Source organism: Protopterus annectens, chromosome 9.part0 (genome assembly GCF_019279795.1).
Source record: "Protopterus annectens isolate FY-2018-M chromosome 9.part0, PAN1.0, whole genome shotgun sequence".
NCBI classification, from domain to species: domain Eukaryota; kingdom Metazoa; phylum Chordata; order Ceratodontiformes; family Protopteridae; genus Protopterus; species Protopterus annectens.
Window position 1 is genome coordinate 1,044,717,204 of NC_056743.1, and position 11,921 is coordinate 1,044,729,124.

Here is an 11,921-nt window from a genome sequence, read left to right on the forward strand (position 1 = left end):
ATGCGTGAGTTATTTATGATTAGTGCTCTACCGTGTTTAACACATTTAAAATAAATAAATAAAAATAATTTATACAAATACCACTTCGAAAAGTCGAATAAACATGTACTGTGCCGATCTAATTTTAAAATTATATTCAAAGCTGCATTTCCACTGCTGAAGTGACACCCCAACTCCAAGTGAAAATGGGACTAGATCTACGATCCTTCTTCTGCATATTATAGATTAAGAAGAAACGTGAACGACGAGCTCGAATTTTGCTCGAAAAGGGTGTGGCGTGTAATAAAACGGGTGGGGTTATTTTTTCAGTAAACTCAACCTTTCTCCCTAGGTACGGATCAGTCTGACCACGTGTGAATCTGCGGAGGAGGGTTAAAATATAGTTGACCAATCACAGTGTCCTTTGCCCTATAAAATATTCGTGCAGAAGGCTATGAGATTGTGCCTTGAGAAGCGTGTAGCAAGTAAGTGTTTTTGCAAGTGAGAAGAGTACTAAACGGCAGCTATGCATAGTGCTATTTCATCAAGATCGACCATTGTCTCCTCGTCCAGACCCTTGTCCTCCAGCAGAAGTCTGGTGGTCAGTAGTTCTTACCCCAAGATATCCACTGCTAGCACTACTTATTCTGGTATTGCGAGCTCTGGCCCTAGGATCTCCAGTACCAGGTATAGCACTATTGGGTCTGCCCTTGGAGGAGCTGGTGGTTTCGGTGCAAGCAGCAGTTTTACCGTAAGTGGCAATGCAGTTATCTCCAACGAGAAAGAAACCATGCAAGAACTCAACGATCGACTGGCAAACTACCTGGAAACTGTTAGGAGACTTGAGAATGCCAACAAACAGCTGGAAATACAGATCCGGGAGGCGATGGAGAAAAGGGGTCCAAGTATAAGAGATTACAGCAACTACGAAAAAATCATTAAAGAACTGCGTGATCAGGTGCGTGATAAATTGCACACTACCTGTGTGTTTCTGTTTTATATGAATAAATGCGTTCCAGACTTGTTTTGCTGTTCTCTCCATTTTTTGGTAGTAATTGGACAGCATTTATCTGAAGGACAGTTTTTGTTAGGCTGCACTTTACAGTGTTTAGCTAACCGGAAAGCAAATGGTAGCCCGCTTATATCCAATCCCTAACTTGAGCCATATACTACACGATTCACCGCTGTTTTAGTACTAGTGTCGAAAGTGAGGACTATCAGTTGCCAGGGCACTGATTAACAGAACCCTTTCCTTGTATTTTTTATTTTTTGACCAACTAGATTTGCTGCCTAATGCTAGTCGTAAGTGTTTATATTCAGAAAATGTATATTTATGCAAAGTCCTTGTTTTACTCTAGTAACCCTAGTCACTTTTGGGAGTAACTGGCTTTTGCCCCTCTTTCTAATGCTTGCGCAAAGATCTAAGCTCTTAATTGTAGCTGAAATTGCCTAGGCAGTAACGGTACTAGTCTCCATTTTAAGGGTCACCACCTTGGTTACTGACAGAACTCTTTCGGTCATGACTCCCATTTCTAAATGAGTTGGTATGTGACAAGAATTGGCTCGGTTGCGCCTAAAAGCAAATAGTGGTAACGGACTACGTAACGTAGCTTTGGGTCACTTCCTTCCCACATCCGTGGTGTAACTTTCTCTGGCTATTTACCGAAGTAGGTCACTGTAGGGACTTTCGAGAGCTGAACACTTAGTCTTTCTACCTGTTACTTTTTCTTTTTTTGTATCTGAAATTTATAAGTAGCGCGAGCAACTAAAAAAAAAGCTTTTATTTTGTCAAGTAAACAATTTGAAAAGGTGGCAGCCTTATGGTTATAGAATGATTTACTCAAAGCGCGTCTCCATTGCCATGATTTTGCACCTAATGTAAGGACTGGTGGTGCAATGCATAGTAAACTTGACTTGAAAGGTGTCTATAGGTTTGCTTATTCGATAAACGTGTCCTTTCTAAACTAGTCGCTTTATCGTTAATATCATCAGTTGATGCTGTAGTTTTGAGTTCTCATCTCAATATAGTTACTGATAGCTGTTGAAAATATCTGGGTTCTGTTAGATGGCCTAGTCCGAATTCCCGTTCTGAATTTTTTTTTAGGCGAGTTACCTGCATACTGCAGCTTTCTTGAGCTACCACGCCCAGAAGGCGTGGTTCTCAAGTTAACTAGAGACTGCACATTAAGGTGTTGGGGGGGGGGGGGGGTGTTTATAGCAGAAATGTGTTAACCTAGAGACGTACTTGTTTATGAATCAGTAATTGCGTGTGGACATTCTCCCAACTGTACAGACTTTTGCAGAATGTCCAAAATTTTGCATTTCCTCAGGTTGGTACTAGGCTATTTGCCCTAGAGCCTATGCAAGCTTAGCCATAATTCCCTGGATATTTCTTCCCACAATATTTACTTCTCTGGACCCCTGTCTAGCAGGGTGACATGATCCCCAGGGTGAATTTCCCATCTCCCATCCAATCGTTCCTTTTGAAGAGGGCCAATGAGGTGCTCTGACATGCATGGGGAGTCTGTCAGGAACCTCTCCCTCCAAGCATGTTTGGTTCATTGTGATGAGGTTTAGATCCTGGAGCGTGTGGCTGAGGGATTGGGATTTCTTTTGTGGAGCATGTCCAACTCAGGGTTTGACATGGCCTTGTATGTTATGCAGAGATCACCTCTGCCACAGTGACCTGCAATTTATTTATTTTTTTTTTGTGGCAAGTCATACTTCAGTAAATGTCTTGAGTTTCATTCGTCTATCCTTCAGAAAGTGCATGCTAATGAGACCTTTGTAGTAACTTACAAGAGCAGTATTCAGGAGTCTCCTTCCAACTGGTGCCCTTAGGCAAAAGGGCTCCATGGCACCCCCGACACCTTCTGGTCTAACTACACAATGCTGGGAAAGTGCCCTTGCTAGTTGTCTAAGGCTGGCTGTGGCAATATAAGTTGTCCTAATTTTGAGGCTGCCCCTGCTTTATATTTTGTCCATATTGTGCCAAGAGGTTGAGGGCTATGCTTGCTGATATTTCCTACTGGAAACTGACCAAAGGTTCCATGGGGCCCCACCCTTGAGCACCACATGTATTTTTTAACTGCACCTGTAAACTTGGGCACTTGTTGCATCTCCCTCTTAACCTTGTCCTGCAGTTTTAAGACTAAACTTTGCCTAGTTGCACAAATCTGTATTTTGTTGATGGTGGTTTTATACTGGTTTTAGTTTGTCCTGAAAGGGCATGTGAGAAGGTGGTAGTTCTATTGGTGCAAGTCATGTGAAGGGTAGCATCCTTACCTGCACCCAAGAAAAACTTGAGCTGTTTTGAAACTTGGGGTGGAGGTGTGGCAATGGTATATACCTCCCCTCACTAACTTTTGGGGCATCACTAAACTTGACTAAAGGGTGAACTGGTATTGACAATACTGTGGAAGGTCTGGGTGGGGGGCTTGTCTAACAAGCTGGTGGGTTCTTAACTACCATGAGTGTTAAGACCTTTGTATTTTGTTCATATCTGTGCACATCTCCTCCACCTTGTATCTGTCAAGAAGTCCCCAGAAGTGCCATTGGAAGGTGAAAAACCTGCATCCCAGTATGCTGGGGCATTTAGTCTTCAATCTCTGCTGCATGCAAGACCCCCTGACTTTTTTAGGCCAGTCAGTGAACTAAATTCTAACCCTTGGTCTGTACAAGCACCATCTGGTTAAGGTGGTGCAGGGTGGTGATCCTGCTTAGAGTAGGTGTTACAGAAGAGGTTCAGGATTTTTGGTTGCTTTCTGTAGTCTTTGAACATTTCCTTTTTGGTAGCTGTGCTGAGCTAGTTCTTTAAAAGAATGCAAGGTGGATATTTACCATGTCAGCCAGTTAATGGATTTTTTAACCTTTTTTGCAGATTTATGATACTACAGTGGATAGTGCCAGACTGGTCCTGGCTATTGACAATGCCCGCCTTGCTGCTGATGACTTCAGAGTCAAGTAAGTTGTTGGGAGTACGTTTACTGCTTTGCATGCTTTTAGTTTTAAAGTTTAACTCGTTGTTTTCTCTGCAGGTGGGAGGCTGAGCTAGCCATCAGACAGTCTGTTGAGTCTGATATTAATGGTCTTCGAAAGGTCATTGATGATACTAATATGGGCCGTCTGCAGCTGGAGAGTGAAATAGAATCCCTCAAGGAAGAACTTATCTTTATCAAGAAGAACCATGAAGATGTAAGATTTTTGTTTTATTCCAAAGTCTTAAATCTGGTTATTTGGTAGACTTATTGGATACTGTAAATGCTGTGCTGGTACCTACCTCAACTGCTTTGACTTGTTATGATGGTGGGTGGTGAAGTATGCAATTCCTTCTGGTTGCCTGCAGCTGGGTCCTGCTCTTACTGTGCAGTGCTGGTCCACTTTAGTACCCCTACTTCATGACCCATGTCTCTTAAATTTACAAGTGTGTGTGGTCTTGACAGGCATGAACTAAATCATGATATGCCTTCATCTTTGACTCCTGATTTTTTTTTAAGTACTGTTTTGCAGGTTGGGAAATGGGATTCTTCAGGAGGATTTTTGTCTAAGGAGTGCTAACCATTTATCTGTATTTGCCTTAAATAGGAAGTCATGGCTCTGAGGAATCAAGTGAATAGCTGTGGTGTCCAGGTGGATGTAGATGCCCCCAAGGGAACTGATTTGGCAGAAATTATGGCCTCACTTCGAGCAGAATATGAGGCCTTGATGAGCAGGAACAAAGATGATGCAGAACGCTGGTACCAAAGTAAGGTAAGTAGCTTGGTGAGAAGCTGTGCTTTCATAAATCTCCCATTTGCAGCCTACTATTGCGTGAAGTAAGAGCTTCTCTATCTAGAATAACAGACTTTATGCATCCGCAATGTGAGCGGTTTACACCATACTACATGGATCAAAGTTAACTTGCTAAGTACATTACTAGAATTAACTGGTTGAGTAAGTCCAGGAATGGTAAGCATGCAACTCCTGAATAGGAGTGTAAAATGTAAGCAAAAGTAAAACATTGGATCAGTGTGTCTAGTAATGAGCGACCTTGAGGAAAGATTACACAATCCTATCCTTCATCCCCAGTATGAACTACAGGTTGGTTCTTCGCTTACTGCCTTGAATATGCATACTTGTACTGCCCTGTATGATGGCAGGCACATGGCATGGTGTAGTAAAGGATTCAGTGAATGCCCTGCAAGTTAGACTACTTGAAACTGAGCAGTGTATTGCAATCAAAACGGCTATTACAAATGGTGCAGAAGTAAGGTCTTTTCAAAGTGTAAGCCAAGCTAATGGGGGGGGGGGGTGTAAACTAGTTGCCAACCTCTATTGGCAGTATTGGGGAATGTTGCTGTACACAAGGGCTGTTCACTTCCCCCACTGGCTGTATGGATTCACTTCCCCCACTGGCTGTATGGATTAAATTACCAATGTCATGTTTGTGTGTTTTTTTTTTTTTTTTTTTTATTTGGACCACTGCAACTTGCCAAATATCCTGACTCGTGCAGATGGCCCATCAGAAGACTACTGGCTGTGCTAAAACAGCCCCAGATGTGCTTGCTGGGTGACCTGTACAGGAGGATTCTTGTCCCTGTTTTGTAGTCCTTTGGTTCCAGTTCAAGCCTCTGCAATATCGAACAGATGTTTGCCTTTTATTTGGGTCTAATCCCAAATGCTGCATATGTCCCTCTTGAGCATCACCTCCTGAATGTCTTTCAGCACCTACCCCATTAGTGTAATCTGGGTTGTTGGTGAGCTATGACTGTGACTAGCCCAGTGGAAGTGATTGTGTAGTGCTCATGTGTGGTAGTCTCTTAAAACTAGGAAGTGCTGTACATTAAGTTGCATGAGGTATGCTTGCAGTACCTGTTTTTGCAATAAGGGCAGCTGTGAAAACCTTGAAGATTTTAAAAGAACTGGTATGTGACTAGTTTGCTGTGACACAATGTTAATTTTCAATTACAGGTTGAAACCTTCCAGGTAGAAACTTCACAGAACACAGAAGCACTCCAGACCGCCAAGACAGAACTAAGTGATCTGCGACGCAGAATTCAGTCTCTGGAGATTGAACTAGAGTCTAACAGAAGTATGGTAAGCTTGGGCTTTTTTCTTGTCACTGCTTGGTGACCTGCAGTTGCCCCTTCCTCAACTGCTGGCTCCCCTGTATACCCATCTTCAGGCCTGTTAACTCCATGATATATACATTGGAACCAATTAGGCAAGTTTTTTTTCAGAAGCAAAATACCTTAACTGCCAAAAATCCCATATTCTTCCTTGCAAGTTGTGCTGTTTTACTATCCACTGTTTACTATCCACATTAATGTCCAGATTTTGGATGTCCTTTGTCTATGCAAGTATTAGTCTTGGAATTAACACTCAACATTGTATTGTTTGTAGAATGGTTCTTGGCCCATTATGTAAGAGTTTTTGTGCACTGTATTGGTGAATTTTATTCTGGGTGCTAAAGTACACCAAACCTAAAGTGCAGTGGTAAGTGTTTACAGTTGGACATCTAAATGCAAACTAATTGAATTTTTTCTCTTACAACAGAAGGCATCACTTGAAGATACACTAAGGGACACAGAACTGCGTTATGCCATGGAAATGGAAAAACTTGGTGCCCTCATTGGCAGAATTGAGGCAGAACTTGCACAGGTTCGCACTGACATGCAGAGACAAGCACAGGACTATGAGGTGCTGCTAAATGCAAAGATGAAGCTGGAAGTAGAAATTGCTACATACAGACGCCTGCTGGAAGGACAGGATTCTGATACACTAAGGTATGGAGTCCTGACTCCTTGCCCATAAGCTGGGAGTATAAATTTAATAAGTTAATGGGTAGTAGAGGACAAGCTTGGCTGTTGGAATTTTAACATTATTGGGAATGTTTGGGTTTCAGTGGATAAACCTGGATAGTCAATGGGATTCTCCTTTCTCTGCATAGAGTGACCTCTTGGGGTGAGGAAAACTGGCTGTGGTGGTTCTAGACATCTGACAAAGCAAGCACCTTTTCTGCCTTATTTATGGAAAGGGGGATTTTCCATATCTGGGTGGTAGTATTCTCAGGAATTTCCAGTCTAGAAGGGATTTAGTTGCTTCTAACTGCATCTGTTTTGCATTTTAATGTTTGTATTTTATTTCCTAGTTTGCAGGATGCCTTGTCAGCTATGAAAGTTGGCAATGTCCAGACTGTGCAGAGAGTTACAGTGACGACACAGAAGCTGGTAGATGGAAAGGTTGTAGAAGATTCTACTGTAACTGAGACAAAGTAAAGCTTCATGGCTTCAGATGGAGGAATCTAACCCATTATGGAATATTGAATAGCTTGTCATTCCTTTTTCACTAATCACTCCCTTTTCCCTTTAATTTACTAAAATAAAAAAAAAAATTTGCTTAATCAATGTCTTGGGTTTTTGTCAGCTAGATGCTTCAAGTCAGTTGGGCTCAGCAGTTACATTTGTGCTAAAGCAAATCTAAATGACCTTATCTGCTACATTTTTATCCAGAAACTGTTTCCCAGCTACAGCTAGAAAAGTACACTTCATGTCTCTCTCGTAGTTGGTGGTATTTGAGTCCCCCCAACTCACTGCACTGACACCCTTGCAGAATCAATTCCTTCGACTACAAAAGAACCCTGAACAAAGACCTGCATTTCTGGCTGTCACTGGATAACTGTAGTGTGGAAAGAGCCAAACATAAATGATTAGAGACGAGCAGTCTTGGGAGTAAAATCACGATGCATAAAGCCCCATTAGTAGCAATGTGGAAAGCTGGCTAAAGTCCCAAATAAAGCACTTAAATGGGTCAGGATAAGTTCAGTTCTAGGGTGGATCTCCTCCTTTTCATAATTGGGGAATTCACCCCCTAGTTTTCCAGTCTGTTTCATCTGCCAAGTACAGACTGGAGATGGATGCATTTGCTCTGAATGCAAAAGGTCTAGAGATTTCCATCAAAGGATGGGAAGGAGTGCAGCAGTAACTGCACAAAGCTGACTATCCTCCCTGGGTTGGATAATTCCATCCTTTGCAAGGAATAGATGGCTGAAGCTGTACAAGGGAGAAACTGAAAGCAGCTTCAACCTGAGGAAGCATGAAATGCCACCAAGTATGAATGCTTCAGGTCTCACTTGTATGAAATGTGAAGTTCTAGACTGGGGAGATTATAAGCTAAATGGATACTTGGCTATTGCTGCTGTACTTGTGGGCTTTTCCATGTTGAGTGGAACTGAGGCAAATGGGCTAGTTTGATTTTTCCATGGGTAAAGATTTGTTGTCCCTTGCACTGCTGGGATAGGTCTTCAATACTACCATCCTGAGCAGGATAAAGTACTTCTAGAAAATGGGCTGGGGGTGGGGTCTGACATCCAGTGAAGTTAATTTATGGTCTGATCTTACCAATGAGAATACTTCTGGTGTGGAGCATAGAGTCCCCATGTTGGTAATGATCAGGTCTAGTATGTTGTCCCCTCGAGTGGTGACTAGTTCCATAGCATTTGAGTTTATAATTTCCAGGAACTTTTGGGCTAAGGTTCTGGGGCTTGAAGTGCATATAATGGTGTTTAGAGATCTTCATGTTCTCTAATGTTTTCAGGAAAGCCAAATGGGATTCTTGACAGAGGTAGGATGCTATAAACTGAAAAGCAGTCTTGCCCACTGTTAGTTGCACATGGATGGTCTCCAATACTTTGTGCAATGCCACTAACCTGGAGGTGTGGATATCCTTTAAATATGGAAACCCCCTCCTTTTGTGGTTCGGTCCGGATTTTGGGGCCGAAAAGCATGATATGAGGTATAGCCTGGTAGTGCTGGGGTGCTCTCTGGAGCCTTGAACCAGGTTTCTGTCACTGCACAATCAATGTTCTCCATACTGAGGAGAGCTTGGAGTGCGTGCATCTTGAGGTTAAGACTTCTGGCGTTTAGCAGCATTACCCTTAGTTTCTTGTTCCTTGTGCTGTCTATGGGGGTGGGCTTGACTTTTGAGCCTTTGCCTAAAAATGGCACTATGGGGGTGGCAAGAGCCTTTGCCAATATCCAAAAGCCCAGTGGTGACTGGTGCAAGCCATCCCTAGCAAAGCAACGTGGCTTGTCAAGCATATCATCCCAGGCTGACAGACACTGGATCCCCTTAGAATGACACCAAAATTTTAGCCAATTGTTTGTCTTTGTACTGTGGCATTCTAGGTGAGGGTAAGATGCTGGTCAGGGTCATACCAGCCTGGGCTACATGATCAGAGAGCTCCTCTGTCTCCATGTAGTCTAGGGAGGAACGTCTCTGGTCATTCACACCAGCATGTACAATGACTGAATCCTATTTGTATTTGCTTTGGAGTGACCTGAGTGCTTGCATTATGTGGCGGATCCTAGCACCCGAAGGGCAGCTCACCGTGACCTTCTCTTTATTCAGCCTGGTGAGTGGGACGTCAGTGTGTCTTGACAGTCACCTATTACAAGAGTATCAGGTGTGTTATTCAGCCTTAAGGGCTGTGGCTGCTTGGCACACTGACTTTGTGGGCTGTGTGTTGTGTGTGTTTGAGGTCTCTGTTGCTTAGGTAGATTTTTATTTGGAGCCTCAGTATGTTTTTGTTTGGTTCGCTGTTGTGTGATACTGGAATTGTGTTGAGGTTACCTTCTCCTCCCAGACTGGTTACACCAGTTTTGAGATGAGAGCTCAGCCTCCAGTTTGGCTAGTTGCATCTCATATTTGAACCTGTTTGGAGGAGGAGAGGGTTGTCCGTGTACATGAGACAGTTGTAACTGCCTCAAAATTCCCAGGTTCACCAGCTGGACTGGAGAGAACCATTGGCTGACCTTTGGACATGCTAGAATAAAATAGTAAATTAGGACAGGCCAATAGAGGACAGGGTAATTGTAGAGTATGAGTAAGCAGTGCTTATGGTTTAATGGTGCTAATTTGTAGGATTACTTAATTGGACCAGTGAAGGGCCTTAGAATGAGAATATGGTGTTTAAATTGAGAGAGAGCAGTTCTAAGGGGGGAAAGTGAAGAGCAGACTTTGTGGAGCCAGGAATAATTTAAACCCAATTAGGTGGCACTGCCCGCTGTTGCACTATGCACAAAAATGGGCAAAAGAGGGTTTTAAGAGGAAGATGAAGGAGTTTGGAATTGACCCAAAATGGCCAATCTACAGTTTCAAGTCAGTAGCCACTCCCACAGGGGCAGGCAGAGGCTGCTCAATGTTTTTCACTGCCACTGATCAACAGAGACTTCCCTTTAGCCCAAGCAAAAAATGGCCTCCAAGAAACTTACAAACGGTTCAAGAACAGCAAGCCTGTGGGGAAAAAAGCAAGATTTTTTTTCAGATAGCAGAGGTTCACCAGTATCAAGTTATAACAGTGCAGTAAATGACCCCACGCAAGAGTGCTAGGCCAAAGACAGTTTTGAGAAATAAGTGCAAACAGGAAATTCAGTTAACAGCTCTAGGTTGTCCTCTAAATACAGTTACTAATACAGAAATCAAGTAACAAGCCAGAAAATGCTCAAAATAGGCGGCTATGCAGAAAACTTGGCAAACAGAGGAAAAATACTTAATCTCAAGTGGCTCCTTTCTTCTCTCAGCATTTTCTCCTCTTGGTGGGTGATAAGATGAAAGGACCAAGGATAACCAGCAGAACTCGTGCACAGGAAAACAGTTTATTCCAATCAAGGTTTAGCGCTTTCAACTAGATATTCTAGTCTTCATCAGAACCATAAAACTACATACCAAACAGATTTAAATAGCAAGAGTAGTTCAAAAAAGGCGCCAAAACATTTAAAGGTATAATACACAAATTTGACTCACTAACACTAAAAACCATAATACATATAAATAAATCAAACCTTGTCATTTAAAATGCATATAAATTCTCATTTAAACCCTTAAAAGATTTTGTTTTACGTTTGATGTTCAAACATACTTATAAAAATAAATGTGATGGTAATGGTTAGTAATAGTAATAATAAATAAAAATAAAAATCAACCCCTGCATAATGGAATGGTGAATAACTTAAATCACCGCAAACAATATCACATGGAGAGTATACCTTCAACATTACTGAGACAACATTAAAAATGGTTTTATACTAATCATCAAACGTAAAACAATCTTTTAAGGGTTTAAATGAGAATTTATATGTATTTTAAATGACAAGGTTTGATTTATTTATATGTATTATGGTTTTTAGTGTTAATTGGTGAGTCAAATTTTTTGTGTATTATACCTTTAAATGTTTTGGCACCTTTTTTGAACTACTCTTGCTATTTAAATCTGTTTAGTATGTAGTTTTATGGTTCTGATGAAGACTAGAATATCTAGTTGAAAGTGCTAAACCTTGATTGGAATAAACTGTTTTTTTTCCTGTGCACGAGCTCTGCTGGTTATCCTTGGTCCTTTCATCTTATCCTCTTGGTGGGTGCTTCAACAGCCAACAAGGTTTAAGCAGCTGCATGAAGGATACTTTAGTTACATTATGTGTGACAAGCATAGCATCGCTGTAGTAAAATATGTAGTATCTTGAATGGAATAGAAGAATCTAAGAATTACTAGGTGGTGTTTGTATATTTATAGTATTTGGTTGTATCTGATGTGGCTGTCTATAGGGGGCAGGCTAGACTAGGAGGGATGAGAGCAGGAGCATTCCCAGGAGGATGTTAAGTATGTGTGCAGGGATTTTTTAAAAGCTGGGAGGTTAGTGGTGCGGATGGAGGGGGGAAGGGAATTCCATTGCCTTGCTAGGGCAAAGGATAGCAGGCTTTTCCAGGAGACTGAAGAGGTTTGTAAAGTTCTATCCGATTTTGGTTATTGGATCTTGTGATATGCATTTTGAAGGTGGAGCAGAGTGAGGGACAGAGGGATGGATGGAAAATGAGTGTGGGCAAAGGTGAGCTGAGTGAAGGTGAGATGGTTAGGAAGCTAGAGCCAGTTTAGCTTGTGGAGAGATGCACAGTGGTGGGTTGATGCT

At 42.0% G+C, this 11,921-nt stretch overlaps 1 protein-coding gene across 1 annotated transcript; it reads left to right on the forward strand.

The window, feature by feature from the left end:
- Positions 1–426: 426 nt before the first annotated feature.
- On the forward strand, positions 427–7,360 carry KRT18 (keratin 18). Its single transcript, XM_044083845.1, has 7 exons — positions 427–937; positions 3,860–3,942; positions 4,017–4,173; positions 4,564–4,728; positions 5,929–6,054; positions 6,514–6,743; positions 7,109–7,360. The coding sequence occupies exons 1-7, from the start codon at positions 506–508 to the stop codon at positions 7,233–7,235; spliced, it is 1,320 nt and encodes a 439-aa protein (XP_043939780.1). The 5' UTR covers positions 427–505; the 3' UTR covers positions 7,236–7,360.
- The last annotated feature ends 4,561 nt before the right edge of the window (positions 7,361–11,921 follow it).

Bases quoted from the DNA above. Each gene is read 5' to 3' on its own strand.
- KRT18 (XM_044083845.1), top strand. From the start codon at position 506: ATGCATAGTGCTATTTCATCAAGATCGACCATTGTCTCCTCGTCCAGA. The intron at 4,729-5,928 runs GTAAGTAGCTTG...TTTCAATTACAG, and splicing joins AACGCTGGTACCAAAGTAAG to GTTGAAACCTTCCAGGTAGA. The intron at 6,744-7,108 runs GTATGGAGTCCT...TTTATTTCCTAG, and splicing joins CAGGATTCTGATACACTAAG to TTTGCAGGATGCCTTGTCAG.